The 22,772-nt window shown below is 36.5% G+C and overlaps 1 protein-coding gene across 11 annotated transcripts in view; it reads right to left on the reverse strand.

Moving 5' to 3' along the window:
* Positions 1–22,772, reverse strand: part of AHI1 (Abelson helper integration site 1) — a 223,593-nt gene that overhangs the window by 193,067 nt on the left and 7,754 nt on the right. For 10 of the 11 annotated variants that reach the window (XR_013555779.2, XR_013555777.2, XR_013555778.2 and 7 more), the window contains 7 exons: positions 22,283–22,350; positions 20,412–20,536; positions 12,862–13,502; positions 12,345–12,392; positions 9,942–10,123; positions 3,003–3,222; positions 1,652–1,844 (listed from right to left, as the gene is read on the reverse strand). Coding sequence is in view for 8 of the 11 variants with exons in the window: in XM_078447348.2 (XP_078303474.2) it covers positions 1,652–1,844; positions 3,003–3,222; positions 9,942–10,123; positions 12,345–12,392; positions 12,862–13,502; positions 20,412–20,536; positions 22,283–22,292 (1,419 nt within the window). In the remaining 3 variants the exon portion in view is untranslated. The remainder of the gene's footprint in view (positions 1–1,651; positions 1,845–3,002; positions 3,223–9,941; positions 10,124–12,344; positions 12,393–12,861; positions 13,503–20,411; positions 20,537–22,282; positions 22,351–22,772) is intronic. The other variant, XM_078447349.2, reaches the window with a different exon arrangement.

Raw genomic sequence — 22,772 nt, forward strand, 5'->3', positions numbered from 1 at the left:
AGCATTTCTTATCTCATTTCATTCACCTTTAAGTTAACTCATTCTGTCAGTGAGGGTCCATTTTTTTGACCACTTTTATCTTTTATTAATAAATCATTTATTAAGAATTATTTCACATCCAAGACCAAATATTAAGTATCTCAAATATAGTCTAGGCACAAATACACCAAGCACAGAATTCTTAGGCTTTGATTGATTGATTGATTAATGTCTGAGAGCAACTTCAAAAGATTGTTTAAAAAACCTGAGATCTGATCTCTGGGTCCTTCCTTGGATCACTTTCCTGAAGTTAGGGATTTTTCTCTTTGGATATGTGTTGTCATTAGGCTCTCAAGAGGATTTCTTTCATATCTCCATTCTGTCTGGATGTTCAGACTCATGGATGTGGACCCAAGCTGCCACAGACACTATCCGTGCTCTAGGTACTTGTCAGAGACGATCACTTAGAACTACCTGGTACTTTTCAAGAGCTCAGCTGAGATAGCAAGTCTTTACAGATTGCTTAAAAAATGATTTTAAAGACTTCTAATAGATACCAAATTGTCCTCAATAAACACTTAAAAAGCTGAAGTCAAAAAGTAGTTTTGACAATAACATTATGTTAAAACTTAAGAAGCAACAAAAAATGTCATAATCCAACAATCTTTCTTAAATCTACTAATCTTACTAAAATAAATGTGAATGAGCATTATAACAAATGACAAATTTCTATGACAAAGAAAAAGTTCCTCGACATACAAGTTACATCACTTTTTAAAAAAATCACAACTTTGTGTACATCACACAACATAATCACAGAATGTAAATAGTGTTTATATAATAAACATATATAGATCATATGAAAGTTAAAGATCAGAAAAACATGTAATTCCACAAAATCAGTCATTGGTGCTCGTCACATCTTGCTGTTCCACTGCTAAAATTCTGCATCTTGCTTAAATGGGAAGAGAGGTTTCTCCACTTCCCTGGGCTTATGGAGAGATGACATGAAGAAGAGAAATGTGTATTTCAGGTTTAAATCACCTTCAAAAACAAATTACCTACACCTAAAATTGGAGTAACTTTGGGGAAATATTTCCTTTACACTCTGAACCTTGATTTCCTTTGCTGGAAAAAAATCAGAATAACAAGTCAACTCAAAGGCCATCTATTCCATAAAACTTTCCCTGACTGCTCTGACTCTGCACTAACCCTCCACATCGAAGAAGTTCTACTTCCTCTTGGTTATATATTGCACTGTCTTAGCTAAGCGATCTCTATTCCTCTTTATTGCCCTTGATAGTGTATAAACTCTTAGAGAGTCCGATATGGTTAAATGAGTTTACATTTTATAAAACGGATTAAGAAAGAGGACTATATAGATACAGATTACATTCATCACCTCAGTTTACAGTCATGGTGTTGCTGTAAGAATTAAATAATAGAGTGAATCAAATGGCTAATTACTTGCACTAGTAAATGCTCAGGAAACTTGCTATTACTTGAATTTCTCACTTGTTATCTCCATAGCATATTACAAACACTAAATCCTGGAGATTCAATCCTCACACTACTTTGTTGCATTATTAAACTACTAAAAACAACAGCTTATATTTATGCAATTAAAATATTAATAACCAAACATAGTTTAAATCACTCTATTCAATCATACCTCAAAAAACAAGATGACTTTAGGGCTCTCATCAGAATCTCGAAGCAAATAGGGGAAGTTTTCATGAAATATAATTTGTTCTTCCCATTCTGGAAGTCTTGATTTTAACTGTTTGAAATCAAATGGCTGGGTCATAATAGGAAGAATGTAATCCACATTCTCTTTTTCACAGTAAGATGAAACAGGCCGTTCACTGTTCAAAAACAGATACGTCCAATAACACAATTAAGATTATTTTGAGAAGAGAAAAAATATAGTGCTTGAGGTAAAGAAATAACAAATAGTCGTGATATATGATGAAAAATTATTTTGGTTGTCCACTGAGAAAATTACAAATTTTATGAGACTTACAAGTGGTAGTATCCTACTATCATCTTGTATTTATATGCTATTGATTGGTTTCAGTGAATCATTTTATTACAGAAATATAAAGCAAGAGTTCAGCATACAGAGCTACAATAAAGTAACTCCTTTAGAATCTTAAATGAGTCTATGATAAAATAGTACACTACATTTAAATAAGAAAATGAGTACAACAGGATTGCAAACCTTTTGAGGTATGTCATATTTTTTTTGTATGCCCTAAGACAAGTGAATAAGTGACTTTTTTGATAATCTTCATGTTTCTCATCCCTGTCATTTTTCAAACCAAATGACTTTTTTTGAATTCTAGTATAATCATTTATTTTACTGTGCTTTTCATTTGTAAGCTTCAAGCAGGTATGAACTATAGAAGTAATATTAGAAAAAAGATCAAATTCAAGATTCATTTCCCTCATATGAGGCCCAGGTAACATACTAACTTCAAAAGAAAAACATGAAGTTAGACAATTAAAGCACTTATAGTGCAACATGCAATGATTTACACTGCAAGTTACATGCCATAAATTAGTCATGAAGTTTGGGAGAAGCTCTCTCAACTCCCCTCGACTTAAAATCAATCCCTGGGGGCACCTGGCTGGCTCAGTCAGTTGGGCATCTGACTTTGACTCAGGTCATGATCTTGCAGTTTGTGATTTCGAGCCCCACACTGGGCTCTGTGCTGACACCCCAGAGCCTGGAGCCCACTTTGGATTCTGTGTGTGTGTCTCTCTCTCTCTCTGCCCCTCCCCGGCTCACGCTCTGTCTCCCAAAAATAAATGTTACAAAAAATTTTTAAAAATAATCACTGAATTAACATATGTTTTCCATTTCTTCTATAAAACATACTGATCAGTATCAATGGTTGATGAACACCGACAACTAGTAAACTCTTCTCTAATGCAAATCTTTATCTCTAATGATAGAAAATAGGAATTCTACTGCAGACAGTTTCAAACTCAAGGGTTGGCTGTGCAATTAAAAACATTACCTATCATCTTTCTTGACATATTGACCAGTATGCTCATCAATCACATGAATTTTTACCATTGGGTGAGAAATCATAAAATCAGATTTAAGTCGATCAGTTCGGTGAATGTAAACTCCCAGGACAAGATCATCATCAAGCAAACATTTGGGATAGACAGGACTATCTCGGCTTGTAACTTCATGAACACCATCACCACCTGTGTCTTCTTTATCATCTGAAACTACATACATGAAAGAAAATCTACATTATAATTAATTGTTCCCATAACAATATAGCAACAATATAGCAACCTAATCTTTACAATCCATGATTATTTGTCTTTGTAACAAAGTAACTTCAAAGGAAAATAAAGAAAAAGCCAGACAATAGCAGATTACACTCTAAGATAAAATATTATGTTTACGAATGCATTAAAATAGGGTGAGGAATCTTTCTTTTTTTTTCCCTAACAAGAACCAAGAACACAAAAAGAAAATAATGAGAACTAAAGGCAAAAAAGTGATTTTATTTAGGTATTTTCTAAGTAGAATATGTATCACTCAATTAATTTATAACTGTAATTTCTTCTTCTGGGTAGGAGGTAGCAGGTCAATGCTTCTGGCATCAGCAACTTGAAAAAGTCAAATGAATTACAAAAACCTTATTTTTAAAAGCATCAGAACAGTACAGAGACAATGTATAGCACATGGACTAAAATTCCAGAGAAGGAGAATCATTCAGTGATAAGCTGATGGACTGACAGCTCTTTTAGTCTCTGGGGACATTTGTTGATTCAGGGTGTACACTGAGGATCAGGGTTTAGCCCCGCAAAAGGTCACCACTGGGAGAAAGAGTAGCAGTAAACTTTTAGCGGTTGATGGGGCTATAGCCATCATACTGGAGATTTGAAGAGCCTCAAACACATGGCTAATTTTTCCCTGCAAAACTGAACTGACAGACTGAAGAGGTAGCGAAATCTCCCCAGTCTTGTGGTACTAGGAAACAATGACCCACCAGAGGAAGAGGCCTGAAACAAAACAGGCAAAATAAAGCCCTAGAGGGAATGGTCATTTTCCACCTATAGCCACTTTTCACCTGGGGTCACTTACCAATTCTGGGTGCAGCTAGAGGTTGAGAATCCAGGCATGGCCCCTGGAAGAAGGCCCTGACTGGGGGCACAGAGAAGCCAGCAGAAATTCTGGTATTCACGTGGGGCCGGAGTAACAAAACTGAAGACTTGAGGGGCCTCACATGGCCAGTCTCCCCCTCAAGGTCTCTGCTAAATTTTGAAGCTGCATGGGGTGGAAGGCTAAAGGACTAGGCTGAAAACCTCAGAAGGGCAAAACTGAATCTCCCACAGTCTTTCAGGCTGAGGAGATAAATATTTGTCAGATTCTCAGTTCAAAACTCCTGGAAGGCCACATCCGAGGAATGGGGCAAATCAAAAATACAGTCTACCAAAACTAAAACCCAGTGTTGACCTAGCTCAATTTCTGATGGATTAAAATCAGTTTTCAACCCTATCTGCCTAAGACAGTAAAGAGGAAACTCTAATAGGAGATAAAATCAGCTGGAGCCTCTAGTATTCCACACACAATATCCAGCATATAATAAAAAGTTACTAGACATAAAAGAGGCAAGACTATATAACCAACAACCAAGAGAAAAGACAGAAAACAGAAGCTGATCCACAGATGATCCAGACTGGAGTTAGCACACAAAAGCTTCAAATAACTATGATTAATATGCTCAAGAAAATAAAGGGAAAGATGGGTTAAAATGGAAACTTCCTGGGGCACCTGGGTGGCTCAGTTGGTTAAGTGTCCTATTTCAGCTCAGGTCACAATCTCATGGTTCCTGAGTTCTAGCCCCACGTAAGGCTCTGTGCTGACAGCTCAGAGCCTGGAGCCTGTTTTGGATTCTGTGTCTCCCTCTCTCTCTGTCCCTCCCCTTCTCATGCTCTGTCTCTCTCTCCCTCTCTCAGAAATAAATAAGCATTAAAAACATTTTTAAAAAACAGAAACTTTCTACAGAGAACTGGAATGCGTTAAGAAAACCAACAGGCATTCTGGTGCTGAAAAATAAAGCATCTGAAATTAAGAACTGGATATATAGATGTGTTTAACAGCATACTGGATACAAAGAAAGACATGATTAGTGAAACAGAAGAAAGAGCTATATCAATATTCAAACTGGAGCATAATGGAAAAAATTTAAAAAGAATATGGGGAAAAACATAAGAAACATGTAGATACACTTACATTTATATATATAAATTTATAGTCTAGAAAAAGAGGAGGGAATAGTGAAGAAGCTATATTCTAAAAAATTCTGACCAAGAATTTTCCACAATTGTTAAGTAATATCTACCAGTAAACTCTAAGCAGGGTGAATTCCAACAAACCCATATTTAAGTATAATGTGATAAAACACTCAAATCAAATAGAAAAAGAAAATCTATAGCTGAGTCAGAGGGGAAAAAAAAGTAATAATCCCACTAATGGGATGTAAATAAGACTGCTGCTGGAAACAGAAATGATGGAAGTCAGAAGACAACTGCATGATTTCTTTAAAGTGTTAAAAAAAAAACCCAGGGGCGCCTGGGTGGCGCAGTCAGTTAAGCGTCCGACTTCAGCCAGGTCACGATCTCGCGGTCCGTGAGTTCGAGCCCCGCGTCAGGCTCTGGGCTGATGGCTCGGAGCCTGGAGCCTGTTTCCGATTCTGTGTCTCCCTCTCTCTCTGTCCCTCCCCCGTTCATGCTCTGTCTCTCTCTGTCCCAAAAATAAATAAAAAACGTTGGAAAAAAAAAAATTAAAAAAAAAAAAAAAAGAAACTACATCAGATGTAAAATTCTTCCCACAAGGAAAACTTGACCAAAAAGACTTCATTAGTAAATTCTCCAAACATTTATGGAAGGAAAAACACCAATTAATACAAATATTTCTAGAGAAGTGAAAAAGATGAAACATTTCCCAACTATTTTTGAGATCACCAAAACCTTGGTATCAAAAACTCTCAGTATTTCAAGAAAGGAAAAGTACAAACCATTCTCTCTCAGGACCCCAGATACAAAAATCCTAAACAAAGTATCAGTTATTCGAATCCAGTAACAGATTAAAAAGTAGAGAAAGAGGACCTCTTCCAGGAACACATAGATGACTTAATATTCAAATAACAATTAATCACATTAATAGAAAAAAATGGTGAAAATTTATATGATCAAGTTGAGAGATACAGAAAAAGCACCTGATAAAATTCAGTATCTATTCATGATTTAAAATTTTTTTAAATGTTTATTTATTTTTGAGACAGACAGAGACAGAGCATGAACCGGGGAGGGTCAGAGAGAGAGGGAGACACAGAATCCAAAACAGGCTCCAGGCTCTGAGCTGTCAGCAGAGCCCAATGCGGGGCTCGAACTCACGGACCGCGAGATCATGACCTGAGCCGAAGTTGGACGCTTAACCAACTGAGCCACCCAAGCGCCCCTATCTATTCATGATTTTAAAAAACTATTAGCCAATTAGAATAGAAGATAACTCATAAACTTGATACAGGGTATTTACAGAAAAACCTACAGCAAACACCACACTCAGTGGTGAATTAATTAACGGAAGCTTTTCCCCAAGGCTGATAAACAAGAAAAGGGTACCTGGTATTTTCACTTACTATTTAACACTATAATGGAAGTCCTAGCCAGCATATCAAGGCAAGAAAAAGGAGTAAGATACAAGGACTAAAAAAAGTGCAACGAAATAATCATTATTAACAGAAGATATTGACTGTGTATGTAGAAAATTCAAAATAAGCTATGGATACAGTTGTAGAAGTAATTAAATTAATTTAGCAGAAACACTGGATACAATGCTAATTTTTAAAAAATCAATTCTATTTCTATCTACATAGATTTAGAAGCATGTATACATGCATGCACACACACACACACACACACACACACACAACCAGCAGCAAACAAACAGAAAAAATTTAAAAAACAATGTCATTTATGACAGCATTAAGAAACATCAAATACCTAGGAATAAATCTAAAGACAGACTCTCCCGAAACTTACAATATTACCAAGATAAACTGGAGATGTAAATAAATGGAGGGGCATACCAATTTCATAAGTGGCAAGAATTAATACTTGGTAAAGATGTCAAATCGATCTAGAAAGTTGTTAAACTATAAATATCTTTCAATTCTGGATCAAAATAATGGTGGGTGTGGGGGAAAAAAGAGGGAGGATTGAGAAGCTGCTTCTAAAATTCATCCGGATTCAAAGGGCCAAGAATAGCCCAGGTAATGCTGAAGAAGAAAAAACTACTGGAGTAATTACACAACTAAACAGCAAGATCTATCATAAAGGTACGGTAATTAAGTCATAGTTGTATTGGTACAAACAGTCTAATGTAACAGAATGGAAACTGATCCATTCACATAGTCATGTTATTGATGATAAAGGTGACACTGCAATACAGGGGGAAAAAATGCTCTCTTCCATAAATGGTACTAGGTCAATTATACACTCACGGGAAAAAAACGGGTCTTAACCACTACCTCTCACCGTACACAAGAATAAATTAATTCCAGATGAACTGTAGAGCTAAATGCGAAAAGCAAACAAAAAACTTTCAGAAAATAATGTATACAAAAACATCTTCAGGACTTGGGAAATATTTCTCAAATCTCAGAAAGCACTTGCCATCAAAGGAACAAAGTGGATAAATAGGGCTATATCAAATTTTCAAATTCTGCTTTTCAAAAAATACCGGTAATAGAAGAGTAAAAGTCAGAGTGGGAAGATAGCTGCACTATGCACGTGTGTATGTACGTACGTGTTCCTATCTGAGAAAAGACTGTCATCTAGCTATATGAAATATTCTCACATTAGAGAAGGCAGACAATTCCATTTCTTAAAAAACACACATAGAAGACTTCAACAAATTCACAAATAAAGAAATCCAAGTAGACAATAAACATGAAGTTGTTCAACTTCACTAGTTACAAAAGTTTAAAGTAAAAATGAAATATCACTATATATTAAGAATGCCTACAATTTTAAAATACTGACACTATGTTAGTGAAGATGTGAAGCACTGGGAGCTCTCAAATATTGCTAGTATCATCAATACTAAACCAGCTCTGGAAAATGGCAAATATTTATTAAAATGAAAAATATACACAATCTATGACACAGTGACTCTCTCCTAAGATGGCCAAGAAAAATGTGTATCTATGCTCCCCAGACAGAAGATGTGACTAGAATATTATAGCTTTATCTGTACTCACCTAAAACTAGAAACAACTCAAATGTCCATCAGTACAACAGGTAAATTACTGTGGTACATTCACCCAGTGGATACATATACGGTGCAAAAGCAGAACTGATAATGAAGAAGCTCCACTACGGGCAACAACAGTATAAATCTCACAAAAATAATTTTGAGTGAAAGAAGCCAGACATAAAGAGCATGGTATTTCTGATTCTATTTAAAGTAGAAAAATTGACAAAAATAAACTGTGTTACATGTCAAGATGATGTGTACTCCTGAAGGGCAATGAACGGGAGGGGTATTTAAGGGATTTCTGGGTGCTAATGATGTTGTTTCTTGATTTGGATGATGATTTTATAGGCACATTCAGTTGGTGAAAATTCACTAAGTAGTGTCCCCGACACCTGCACACTTTTCTATATGTATACCACACTGCAACAAACATTTTAAAAATGTAGTAACGGGAACCACAAAGCATCATCAATTGCATATCCAATGAATAACTACCATAAATTCTAAAGTTGCCTATTCTGGAGGGCACTCGGGTGGCTCAGTAGGTTGAGCATACAACTTGGGCTCAGATCTTCATGATCTCACAGTTCTTGAGAGGGAGCCCAACGTTGGGCTCCCTGCTGTCAGTGCAGAGCCCACTTCAGATCCCCTGTTCCCTCTCTGTTCCCCTGCTCTCTCTCTCTCTCTAAAATAAACATTAAATTTGTTAAAAATTGCCTATTTTGGTCCCATTTTTTGGCCAATAAAATGGAAATTGAAAAGGAAAAAAAAATAAGAGGTAGGAAAAAGGCAGTAACAAGTAAAGAAAAATAAGAGGAAAGAAATGAGTAAAGAGAAAAATAGAAAGTAAGTGGGGGGAAAGGAAAAGTGGGAAGAAAGAACAGAAGCTGAATTAGGCTGAGGACATGGGAAGACAACAATGTTTGACGGAGGGATACAGCCTTAACATCTGAAATGTTTATTGGCTGTGACCATTTATAGCTCTTAATAACTACGAGTCTTAATTATTTAGGGGTTCTAAAACTCAATGGTATAAAGAAGAAATCTTCTGTGCCACAAAAGTGAACTACAAAGTTAATGTCATTCTAGGGTTCAATTAAATTAAGAATTAGAGGGGACTCAAGTAATATTAACTCATCACAGAGACCCACAGTTACAAATAAATCAATGTTTTAACATAGATGAACCCAAGAACAAGTGCCAAATACAGTTACCTCTTGAACAATGCCAGGGTTGGGGTGCCAACCTCTTGTGCAGTTGCAAACCTGTGTTTAACCTCTGACCCCCCAAAACTTTACTAATGGCCTATTGGTGACCAGAAGCCTTAATGATAACATAAATAGTCGATTAACACGTATTTCACATGTTGCACATATTTGGCAAGAATATATATACTCTTATTACAATAAAGACAGAGAAAAGAAAATGTTACAAGGAAATCACAAGGAAAAGAAAATACATTTACAGTACTGTACTTATCGAAAAAAATCTGTTTAAATGAGCCTGCACAGTTCAAACCCATGTTGTTCAAGGGTCGACTGTATGTTATATTGGATTTTTTTCAATTATAGTCTTTGGAACCAGATATTCTTTAGTTTTAAGGACTCAAAGTTTTAGAATCAAATTCTTTTTATCAAGGCACACATTTTTTCACTTAATTTGGATAACAAACCTGATCTGGCCTTCTTTTTCTTTTTTTTTGGTTTGGATTTTGTGTTCTCTTGCATGCTGTCTTCTCCATTTTCTTCCATTGAGCTTATTTTACCATCTTGATGAGAATCTGAAGTAACTGTTCTAACTGGAGATTTCTTCTTTTGTTCACCTTCAACTGTGTCATCAGAGATGGTTAACGTACTGCAAATACAACCCAAGTACAAGCTGTTACAAATGCATTCTTCACTTTCTTCTTAATGGTGCAGCAAAGTGAACAATGAACAGAGTCAAGGATAATCCTAAAATCAGTATTATTTCCTGCTAAGGGGATACATATATTTTATTATGCACTAAAATGGTGAACTGTCAAATTAGGTATCAATGGGTAATATTTCATATTTGGTAATGAGTTACATACCCATGAGCCAAATTAAACTTAAGCTGTAAACTCCCAGAAAAAAAAATGAATTTGTATGCTTATGAGCAATAGATCTTTCTTTTTTTTTTTTAATTTTTAAAATGTTTATTTTTGAGAAGGAGAGACAAAGTATGAGTAGTGGAGGGGCAGAGAGAGAGGGAGACACAGAATCCGAAGCAGGATCCAGGCTCCGAGCTGTCAGCACAGAGCCCGACAAGGGGCTCTGTTTTTCCACTGACTGTTGAAAGGATCCTCACCCTGTTGCCAAGTAAACGACTAATGAAGGAATTTTTAAATTATTTAAAAACAAAAAAAAAATGTTTTAAGTTTGTTCTGCTTTCAAGAGGCTTCAAATACCCAACTTTTGACTTCTAGGTAATGATTAATTGCTTGTGTTTTCCAGTGGCTGGTGTGCCACTACATTTTCAGAAGGCTATTATTAAAATGAATAATTTTAAAGTTCTGCATCACATGAACTAATAAATGGTAAGGGGTAGCAGCCTAAAAGCATACTGAGTTGTGGAGAAAAACCAGCCGATTAAAGTTTGTAATTTATCAAGTAAAAAATCTGCATCTAAGTAATAAAAAACTGACTGCAATATATATAGTCATATTTTTAAAAAACACGTTGAGAAATAAAAAGATTAGGAAAATATTTCAAAACTGCCTATCACTCCAGAAGGCCATGCCATTTTATCACATCACCAAATACATGTATTTTTATTTAAAGAGAGCTATCTTTTGCATGCCAGTCATGTAACCCATGGTTTTATTTAAAATTCATGAACTAATATTTAATAGCGAGTATGGCTTACCAGTTCATAACAGACATGGTAGTTGTAAGAAAGGTTTGTGGTATACTGTGGCAGGTAGGCTCTAAGTTGGCTCTCGATCCTCACCTCTTGCCATTAGTATCTTTGTCTAATCCCCTTCCCTTGACTGTGGGCTGAATCCAGTGACCCACTTCTAATAGACGAAATAGGACAAAAGTAATAGATGTCACTTCCACACCATAATCAGGTTTCACAAAGACTATGACTTCTCTCCATCTCCCTTTCCAAATAGCTCATATGGAGAGGTCCATGTGGCAAGGAACTGATATCTCTGGCCAAAAGTCAGTCAGGACCTGAGACCTGCCAAGCACCACACGAGTAAACTTAAAAACGGATATCGCAAGCCTTCCAACAACGATGTCACCTGGCACATGTTCCCCCAGCCAAGCGTTAAGATGAGTGCAGCCCCAGCTGACGTCCTAATTGTGGCCTATGAGAGACCCTGAGTCAGAGGCACCCAGTCAAGCCAGGCTCAGGTTCTTGATCCAAAGAAACTTGAGACAGTAAGTGCTGTTTTGCTAACTTCTAGAGTAGCTTTTTCTTTTAATTTTTTAAATGTTTATCCTTGGGAGAGAGAGAGAGCACACACAAGCATGAGCGGGGGAGGGGCAGAGAGAGAGAGAGAGAGAGAGAGAGAGAGAGAGAGAGAGAATCCAAAGCAGGCTCCAGGCTCTGAGCTGTCAACACAGAGCCCAAAGCGGGGCTTAAACTAATGAGCCATGAGATCATGACCTGAGCCTAAGTCGAACGCTTAACCGACTGAGCCACCCAGGAGCCCCTAGAGTAGCTTTTTAATGTAGCAACAGATAACCAATACATATAGTAACGTGTTCATGTAGCAAATCTATTTGCCTTCCCTTTGTTACCACTGGTTGTCTAGCTTTTGGTAAGAGGGGAATTATGTTTAGGTGAGGACACTAAGGCAAACTGTCCCTGAATGCCAGGGAATAATCAAATATAGAATGTTCTCACCTCAAGTTGATTATGTAAATGTGGATTATAGAAAATGAAGGTAATTAGTTAAAAGACATTTTTTATCTTGTCTTCCCCAAAGAGAGACATAAGAATACAAGTATGATCACAGAAACTCACACTGTACATGCAAACACATATGTGTAAGTATCATATATAGGAAAAAAAACTAGAATACAAAATTTCTTATAATGATTACCTCTGGATGGCTGGATTACTTTTAGCTTCTTCTTTATGTCGGTATGCTCTACAATAAGCAAATGTTACTTGTATGATAACGAAAAAACCACTACATTCATATATCTGAACAGGCATTCATAACTCAAAAATGAGGGAGAAGTTGGGTTTCTGTTATTAAATAAGCTGATATAGATAAGTAGTTAAGGGTCAGAGACTCCAGAACAAGACTGGTAAGGTTTTGGCTAAACTTCCTACTGGTTCTGTGACTTCACCCTTTCAAGTTTCCTCATCTGGAAAACAGGATGATAGTATTACTATTCCTCATAGGGTTGTCACAAGGAATAAATGAGTTAATTCTTATAAAGCACTGAGCATATACTAAGGTGCTATGGAAAGCATAACTGTTATTATTGTACTGGCAACGGGTTCACATGAAAGGTTAAGAATTTCCTTAGTATAACTGCAGATATTACTCAAAAGCTGAGAACACTAGTGCTTTTTAAAGAGGACCTTTCATATTTATCAATGCAAAGTACCTTGACTCAGCTTTAGATGAGATTGGAACTTTCTTCTTTTTCTTTACTTTTTTTTCACTGTTCAATTTGCCATCATGCAATGAGGTATCTTTTTTCTCACTGTTCAATTTGCCATCATGTAATGTAGTATCTTTTTTCTCACTGTTCAATTTGCCATCATGCAGTGAAGTATCTGAAGGAAAGTAAGTCAGCTGCTCTTTGAGTTTCTTTCTTATTTTCTTCTTAATCTCCTTTGCCATTTCTTCAGCTACTTGAAGTTGGTATGCTTGCATCAGCTCTTCTTCCTCATCTAAATTCTTATTTTCTCTTTCTTCACCTGCCTTCTCGCTTTTCTGACGAGCAATACCTGGCTGTGACCTGGTTTGTGCTTTCCGATGCACAGAATCCACCTTCTTCCTGGGAGTTGCCGGTTCCATTCCTTGTGCAGTCACCTGGAGTGCTGTTTTTACCTTTTTACTCGCCTTTCCTTGCTTGTCTTCCTCTGCACTGACATCATCTGGATTTTCAGGGGCTGACTGGAGATTCCGCAGTTTGTTTTTAGGGACTGGCATGATCTTCTCTGGGTTATTAGTGTTACTGGCACTTACATCATCACTTTTAGTTTCTTTACTTTTCTGAAGATTGCTTCTAACAGCGTCAAGCTGGGAAAAGAAGACACAATAACAAAGTTTCAGCCGACCACGATTCAGTTATGTAAAGAGAAAGCACAATGACCGTTGTTCAATGTGTAATGTGGGAAAGTTATTTCATTTTTCACTTGGACACACTGATACCATTCTAGACCATCTCATTAGCACTATCCTAGTTTATTCTCTCAGCATTCAATTAGTAATTTCTGAGAGTAACTTCAGATAAATGAGGTAATTAACAGGGAGAAAAAGTAGTTAATGACTTTTCAGAAGTGAATAAATTGCTCAAACCTCAAATGTTTTTTTTCTCTTTGGCAGAATGATGCATACTTTAATTATAAAGTATTTGAGAAATTGCTAAAAGAGGCACAGAGTTAAAGCAATTCAGATTCCCCCTACAGAAAACACAGGTCATTTATCTTGCTTCATAATTACATTCTAAAGTCAGAAGTCTATAGCTCTAGAATCACCCTACAACTGATTCAAATACATCACTGAAAATCCTGCTAAATATTAAATATTATCAAGTTAAATCAAATGACAGACTAAATACATGCCTATATATCTTTCTAATTAAAATTACTTAAAATAAGAGATATTTTTACTAGAAAAGGGCTAGAAATCAAAAAGAAATGTTACTAGTAATAGAATAAATATTCTGAGAAATTTCCCAAGGATAAAAAATAGAAAGGATTAGATCTTTGAGGAAATTAGCAGACAAAAACCACAACCCGCAGGAAAAGACTTCTCCGTGGAAGGGTGATTCTGGAGAAGCCACATAAGCCCTGAATCAAGTAACATCAGCAGAAGGAGGGGATTAAACCTGAGGATGACCAACTGAGGAGCTGGGAAGGACAGCTCTGTCCCCCACCTCCATTTGTGTTAGATGGTGACTTTCACCCAGAGGACAAGCAGGTGAACAGAGAGAGGGACATGCAGCATGCTTCAGGTAGGTACAATTGTCACCATACATACATGGAATCTTACAGTATATAGCTTTTTGTGACTGGTTTCCTTCACTCAGCATAAAGCTTTGCAATTCATTCATGTTGTTGCATTTGTAGTAGTTTATTCCTTTAACTGCTCAGCAGTATCTCATTGCATGGATCTATACTATATTTTGTTTCTCTATATACTAATTAATGAACATTTGAGTTATTTCCAGTTTTGCACTGTTACATGTTTTTTGTTTCTCTTGTATAAGCACCCAAGAATTACTGTGCTATAGAGTAAGTAGATGTTTAACTTTTTTTTTTTTAATGTTTATTTTTGAGGGGGGAGGGGCAGAGAGAGAGGGAGACACAGAATTCGAAGCAGTCTCCAGGCTCTGACAAGCACAGAGCCCTACTCGGGGCTTGATCTCATGAACCGTGAGATTATGACCTGATCCAAAGTCAGATGCTTAACCAACTGAGCCACCCAGCCACCCCTAGATGTTTAACTTCTTAAATAACTTGCCAAACTGCTTCCCAAAGTGGCTGTAACATTTTGCAGTTTCAAATGCATAAGAGTTCCATTTCCATAATGGCCTTATCAGCATTTACCGTTGTCAATTTTTGTTTTTTAGCTATTTAAATATGTGTGTAATGGAATTTCAGTATTGTTTTACATTTTAAGTTTTTTGTTTGTTTGTTTGTTTTTTGACAGAGAGTGCGCAAGCAGGGGAGGGGCAAGGAGAGAGGGAAAGAGAGAATCCCAAGCAGGCTCTGCACTGTCAGCAGAGTACCCTATCATTACTGTTTTAAATTGTATTTCCCTAATTAGCAATGGTATTGAAAATCTTTACACGTGATCTCTTCTTTGATTAAGTGTTAAAATTTTTTTGCCCATTTTCATTGGGTTATTTTCAAATCACTGAGTTCTAAGAGTTTTGAAATGTTCTACACATAATTTATCAGTATGTTGAAAATACTTTTCTCCATCTATAGCATATGTTTTCATTTTCTTAGCAATGTCTTGAATTTTCACAAACCCGATTCATATTTTTTTCTTTTATGTTCATGCTTTTGTATGCTGAGAAAATCTATTCATAACTCAAGGTTACAATGGTTTTATCCTGTTTCTTCTATAACATATGTAATTTTAGCTCTTATGCTTAGGTCTTTGCTCCACTTCTATTTAATTTCTGAACATGATATGATCATAGTTTATAACACTGTATATGGAGATATGTTCCAGCACCAGTTTTTGAAAAGGTTATCTTTCTCACTCCTTGGCAATTCTGGCACACCTTGGCAATTTTGTCAAGAATCAATTAACCATACACATTTGGGTCTACTTCTAGACTCTATACTGTTGCACTGAATCATATGTCTATCTTTATGACAATAACAGGTTGTCTTGGTTACTACAGCTTTACAATGAGCTTTGAATCAGACAGTCAAATTCTTTCAACTTTGTTCTTCTTTTTAAAAATCGTTTTTAGCTATTCTAAGTCCACTGCTTAAATTTACAAGTAAATTTTAAAATTAGTTTTTCAATTCTTAAAAAAAAAAAAAACACCTACTGGCATTTTGATAAAATTGAATTGAATCAATAAATCAACTTTCAGAGAGTGGATAATAATATTCTGTCAGTTATTATTTGACAACAATGATTCTTCTGATGCATGAACATGAGTATCTATTTGACCTTTGTTTTTAGCAGTTTGGGGGTTATCAGGATATAACACACCTTGTACAGTTTTTGATAAATTTATTTTAGTATTTATTTTTGAGAGACAGAGAGAGTGTGAGTAGGAGAGGGGCAGAGAGAGAGGGAGACACAGAACTGGAAGCAGGCTCCAGGCTCTGAGCTGTCAGCACAGAGCCTGATGTGGGGCTTGAACTCATGAACTTTCAGATCATGATCTGAGCTGAAGTCAGATGCTTAACCAAGCCACTCAGGCGCCCCAACTTTGACCTTATATTCTGATAAACCCACTTAATAGTTCTAGTTAGTAGCACTTTTTGTAGGTTTTTGTCACCTGTAAACAGAGACACTTTTACTCCCTTTTCAATCTTTATGCCATCTTTTAAAATAGCATTATTGCATTGGTCAGGGTCACCAGAACAATCATGGATACTCATGGTGACATAAGCTCAAACTTAGGGTAAAAGCCTTCAATGTTTTACTTTTAAGTATGATGTCAGCTATAGGTTTTTATAGATTCCCCTTATCAAGTTAAGGAAATTCTCTATTCTTTTTAAGAGTTAACAGAACGGGTGATGAATTCCGTCAAATCCTTTTACTGCATTTATACATACAATCATATTGTTTTTTATTTAATCTTTTAATGTGATGAATTATACTGACTGATTTTTCTAATACTGAGTTAATGATGTATTTTTGAGACAAACTATATCTGGTCATGGGGTATTATCCTTTCCATATAACTTAAGATTGGTTTCCTGATATTTTATGGAGTATGTCTGCTCTATGTTCAAAAGGGATACTGGTATAGTTTTCTTGTAATGTCTTTGTGTATCAGGATAATTAAGGACTGCCTGCCCAAAGAGTAGAGAAACAGTTGCTCATTTTGTATAGTCTGTAACAGTGTGTACAGAATCATTATTACTTCTCCTCAAATGTTTGGTAAAATTTACCAATGTGGACACCTGAGAAAAGTAGGTAGTTTTCTTTATGGGCAGGTTTTTAACCACAGATTTCATTTTTTAAAGGTGTTCAATATACAAGTTATCTATGCCTCTTTGAGTCAGCTTTGGTAGTCTGTGTCCTTGAAGTAATTTATGCATTTCATCTAAACTGCTAAATTTATTGTCATAAAATTATTTGAAATATTATGTTATTCTTTTCAGGTCTGTAACATCTACAGTGAATACCCTCTTACAGTCCTAATTGGTAACTTGTGTTTTCCCTTTTTCTTAATCGATCTGGTTAGAGGCCATGCAGTCAGACACTCAACTGACTGAGCCACCCAGGTGTCCCTGCAAATTTTTATTTTTAAACTTTATGTCATTGTTTTTGATCTGTCAATGTTGTAAGTCAAATGCCTGTCATTTAAAACATCTATTTTAGAGTCTACTTTTAAAAATAGGAAGTTTAGAGTCGCCTGGGTGGCTCAGTTGGTTGAGGATCTGGCTCTTGATTTCTGCTCAGGTCATGATCCCAGGGTCATGGGATTGAGTCCCACATCAGGCTCCATGCTTAGCATGGAGCCTGCTTAAGATTCTCTCTCACCCTCTGCCTCTCTCTCCTGTTCACGCTCACACACATGCTCTCCCTCTCTCTCTGGAATAAAAAATTTTAAAAATTAAATGTCCAGGAACGTTTATTTGTAGGACCAATAGTTCTATATGTCCTCACTACTTATTTCTTTCATTTTAAAAGTGTTTTAGCCACTTCTTCTCATGGAAGAATGCTTCAAATTTATCTTCCACATCACTAACTACATTTTTCATTGGTACCAATTCTACTATTTTGGGCTTAAGATATAGTTAAAAAAAAAAACAACTAAAGAAAGAACATGGGAGGTGGTGGTTTTCAGTCTCACTTATTCTACTTTTGGTTATATGGCCCTGGCAAACCACTTAACACCTTTGTTGAGTGGTTTTTCTGTTCAGATGTCCATAAAATCTGTTATGTCTATAAAATCTCTCATGTGCAAAGTAAGAGCCTCAATACCTATGTTCCATGATTAACATGAGAATCAGAAACAGCATTTGGAAAATTCTCATCACAGGGCCTAATAGATTGCTGAAAAATAAGGTGAATCTGCCATTATTACAAATTATTACAGCCTTTTCCTTGCTTCATTTTCTTATTTCAGCCAGCTTCCCTTCCCATGTCAGCCTGCTCTGTACACGAGACTCCTTGTTTTTGTTGTGAAGAGGTCCCATCTCTTCGCACCTTAGTGAAAGAGATCCTACTGGGTTGTGGTTAGGAGAGGAGGTTCCACAGCCAGACTGTTAAGACTGTGAATTCTGTCTGGTTCTACCACTAACTGTGCAAATTTAGGCAAATTATTCAACCTCTGTGATCTAGTTTCCTCATTTATAAATGGAGATAAACCACATCATTTTGTTGTTTGTATTAAAAATGAGTGGATGGGGCGCCTGGGTGGCTCAGTCGGTTAAGCGGCCGACTTCAGCTCAGGTCACGATCTCGCGGTCCGTGAGTTCGAGCCCCGCGTCGGGCTCTGGGCTGATGGCTCAGAGCCTGGAGCCTGCTTCCGATTCTGTGTCTCCCTCTCTCTCTGCCCCTCCCCCGTTCATGCTCTGTCTCTCTCTGTCTCAAAAATAAATAAAACGTTAAAAAAAAATTAAAAAAAAAATGAGTGGATATGCATAAAATGTTTAGAAGTGCTTGAAAGATAGAAAAGCACTGCTATCTAGTAAATAGAAGCAGATATTCTTCCTCTACTCCTAAAATAAATCATTTCAAAAACATTTTGTTTCCCTCTAAGTCCTCCAGGAATATCCCCCCTTCTTTTGAGCTGAACAATCTCTTCCTCAGTATTTTTTCCTAGTATACTCATCTCTGAAAAAAAAAAAAAGAGAGAGAGAGAGATTTTAAATGGCCTCCTATGAACTAAAAGAGGCTGGGTAGGTCATGTTTAGTCACCTCACACTTGTGTGTTCCCAATATCTAAACTGGACCATAGGTAAATGGATGTACCTTCTGCCCATTTTCTGGCTGTCCACTTAACTGAGCATTCCAGGCCTAAACAGCATTTGGTTCATACTCACAAAGCCCAGTTCTAATAGTGAGAGAAAATATGAGGTTTCACTTTGACTAAGTCCATAAAAATACCCTCAGTTGTTTCCAGGGTTCTTTCTGCTTTTTTTGAGTACATACCAACTTGCTCAAGGAAAGGGCATATCCCAATAAGCAATGTTCCATCCTCCACATGCCTCTGTTCCCTACCAAACTACATACTGGTACCATCAGAAGAAGCACGTTCTATCTAAGGGCAGCATCCACTACGGGAGACCTAACCTGCCCCATTCTGTCAGTAGTTCTAAACTGATGTGCAGTACTACACAGGTGTACTATGAACCCCATATGTGTGTGCAGCTGATTCTGGCCAACGTCAGTACTTACTTTTGTTTCACTTGAGAATATATACTATTACACTGATAACTGCCAAAGAGAATATTAGAATGAAGAGAGCACATGACAAAATTCAGAATAGGGTAAAATTTGCTACAAAATACAGGTTATATATATAACTTCTAAAACTCCTGCCAAAGAAACACTATATACCAATTTACCAGAACATGCATGAAGTTGTTTGTGTGTGTGTGTGTGTGTGTGCTCGTGCACAAAACAGATTATGGTCAAAGGAGTAAAAGGTGGGAGTGAAGTAGCTAGACAGGTTTAAAGAGTGACTATTACATTAATTGTGGATACTATTACAGACACTTTATAATACCCTGGAATCAGGTTGCAGTCATTTGTTGATTTGTTTAGTACTATTTGAGTTCTGCATTTTTAATCTCTTCAAATGTACTGCCAAAAAAATTCTATCATTTGAAAGTGCACCTCAAGTACAAAAGGATAATTACGGTCTTAAGGTTCCACTGATTCCTCTTGCTTCTGCTGGGTAGAATCAAATTATCTAGACTGGGTAAGTCTAGATAAGCCACTGAATAGCTGAAGTAAGATAATTACTCCCTAAGTCCTTCACAATGCTGGGTTAAAAATCTTCATTTTCTTTAAAAATGTGTAATATGTGTGGGCACCTGATGTGCCCAATCTCTCATCACTCTGTCTACGTTATTCTCATAGGATAGCACTCAAGACTGAACTCAGTACCCCAAGAGTGATGTGGATTTTACTGTAAACTTTATTTTACCACACGTTATTGACCATGACATAGCTTTACTGTTTTTAATTTCCAAATTTCCTCAGAGTTTTAATATGAGAGTCATAATTTCATGCAGAATATAAGTCATCATTACCAAATAACTGATTACTCACTACAATTTTTTCTCCAGATATGCCACTTTTTTTCTTCAGTTTTTTTCGTTCATGTATAACATCATGGTGGGTCTTAAGCAATTCCTCAAAGCGAACTCTGGTTTTCAGTTTGGCTTCACTCTCCACTACAAATGATAAAGACTCATCATTTTCTGAACAATATTACTATAGCACATATCTGCATTATTATTATGTTAAAGAACACAGTCTTTAGACAACTGCTTGAGTTCTTTAGCTACCTTAGAAGAAGTGACCAGTCCTTTCTTCTTAAAAAACTTTTCTTTTGGCTATGGTGTCACCACACTCACCTGTATCCCTCACCTGTTACTCCGTCTAAAAGTTTCCTTTACTCAGTTAACTTTCCATTTATGATGCACAGTAACACCTACCACTGTTAGTTATGTGGTCTTAACCAAGTTACTTAACTCTAAACTTCATCTTCGTTTTCTGTAAAATCAGAATAATCCTATGTCAAAGATCATTTATCTGAAAATGGTTAACACTTGCCTAGTCAATAATTCGACAAACACTAAAAGTTGCGAGTTGTTTCTTCCTTTAAAACGTAAGTCCGATCATGTTACTCCCTTGCTTTAGGACTCTGTGTGCGAGGTCCCCACTTCCCGCAGGACACAGTAAGTTCGCGTGCCCTCCAGGGTTCTCACTTCTTGGCTTGTCAACCTCGATAGCTTCAAATCAAGAGAAACAGCCCCTTAGATCCCTATGTTCTCACCATACTGCCCTTCTCATTCCTCCGCCAGAATAAGCGCCTTCCCTTGTGAAGCTGCTTCCACCTGGTGCAAGCTTCCTCTAACTTCTCAGCTACCTGGTGCAGCTGCCTGTTTAAATGTCCCCTCTAAAGAAGAACATTTCCTGATGACCTCATCTAAATTTCACTGTTCCTCACAGAACGGACTGTTCTTTTCCTTCACAGCACTTAATCCAGCTTGAAATTGTATAATTATTTGTATATCTAAACACGTAAATGTATTGTCTCTTTCTTACTATAATATGCAACTTTTTTTATACTTATTTATTTTGAGAGAAAGAGAGGGAGAGCACATGTGAGCTGAGGAGGGGTAGAGAGAGAGGGAGAGAGAGAATCCCAAGCAGGCTCTGCATGGTCAGCAGAGCCCAGTGCTGTGCCCGACACTGGTCCCAATGTTGGTCCCAACTCAGGGTTCAATCTCATGAACTGTGAGATCATGACCTGAGCTGAAATCAAGAGTCGGATACTTAACCGACTGAGTCACCCAGGGGCCCCTAAACTACGTAGTTTTTAACTACCGTCCCTAGTACTAGCATGAGATCTAGCACAGAGTAATCAATAAATATGTTTTAATGCTGAATAAATGCTGAATGAATGAATGATCGCCCCAGAGCAGGTATTCGCAAATTACGGCTTGCAGGTAGGTCCCCTATTTTTATACATAAAGTTTTATTGAAACACAGCTGGCCACTCTGTCAAGAATTCTTATGGATGCTTTCATGCTTCAGTGGCAGAGGTGAGTAGCTATAGCCGAGAATAAACCTAAAATATTTACTAGCTTGTCCTTTAGGAAAAAGTTTGCTGATACTCTCTCTAGAGTAAAATGCCCATTTTAATGACAATAAATAAAAACCAACCATATGTTGTAATGATTATCTACCTTGTCCAGTGGAGTCCCAAAATGCCATCCATTGAATACATACTAACCTTAAAACGTATTAACATTAGATAGAAATTGAAAACCAAACTATATCTAAATATAATATTGGTTAATGACATTGACTTTATTCATTAATTGGTTAAAGAATCGCTTTAAATAATCCCAACTTATAAATAAATAAATAAGTAACGTGTATTGCATATATAAATTTCATAGAAGTCTTACCAGTGGGCATATCTCAGCTATATGGAGAGCACCAAGTTGTAACGGAAAGCCCTGACTCGATAAGCATCCTGTCAAAACAACGAGAATTTACTTGTAATACGGAATTTGCAAATAAAAATTACAAAACATTCTTCATACAAGATTATGTCATGATTTATCTACTATCTCATAAGATTTATACCAATAAAGCTAAATTCTCTTCTCTTACTTTAATCTTATGCAAATGACTTAAATACATTCAAATCAGTTTAGGGTCTGAAAAAAGGTAAAGAAAACTAGATCGTATTTGGGTAAAATATTTATATGTTTGAAACAAAAAATTTAAAAAGAATCTTGAAAGCAGTAAATATATACTTTGTATATTAATGCACTTTTAGTAAAAGTGTTGTAAGTAAAAAATATGCTTTTCAATGTACTTTTAAGAAGCCAAACTCCACCCCAGAATGGACTTTCCCAAGAGCACACACTATTATATTGGTAAAGTATGACT

The sequence above is a fragment of the Panthera onca genome, chromosome B2, assembly GCF_046562875.1.
Source record: "Panthera onca isolate mPanOnc1 chromosome B2, mPanOnc1 haplotype 2, whole genome shotgun sequence".
NCBI classification, from domain to species: Eukaryota; Metazoa; Chordata; class Mammalia; order Carnivora; family Felidae; genus Panthera; species Panthera onca.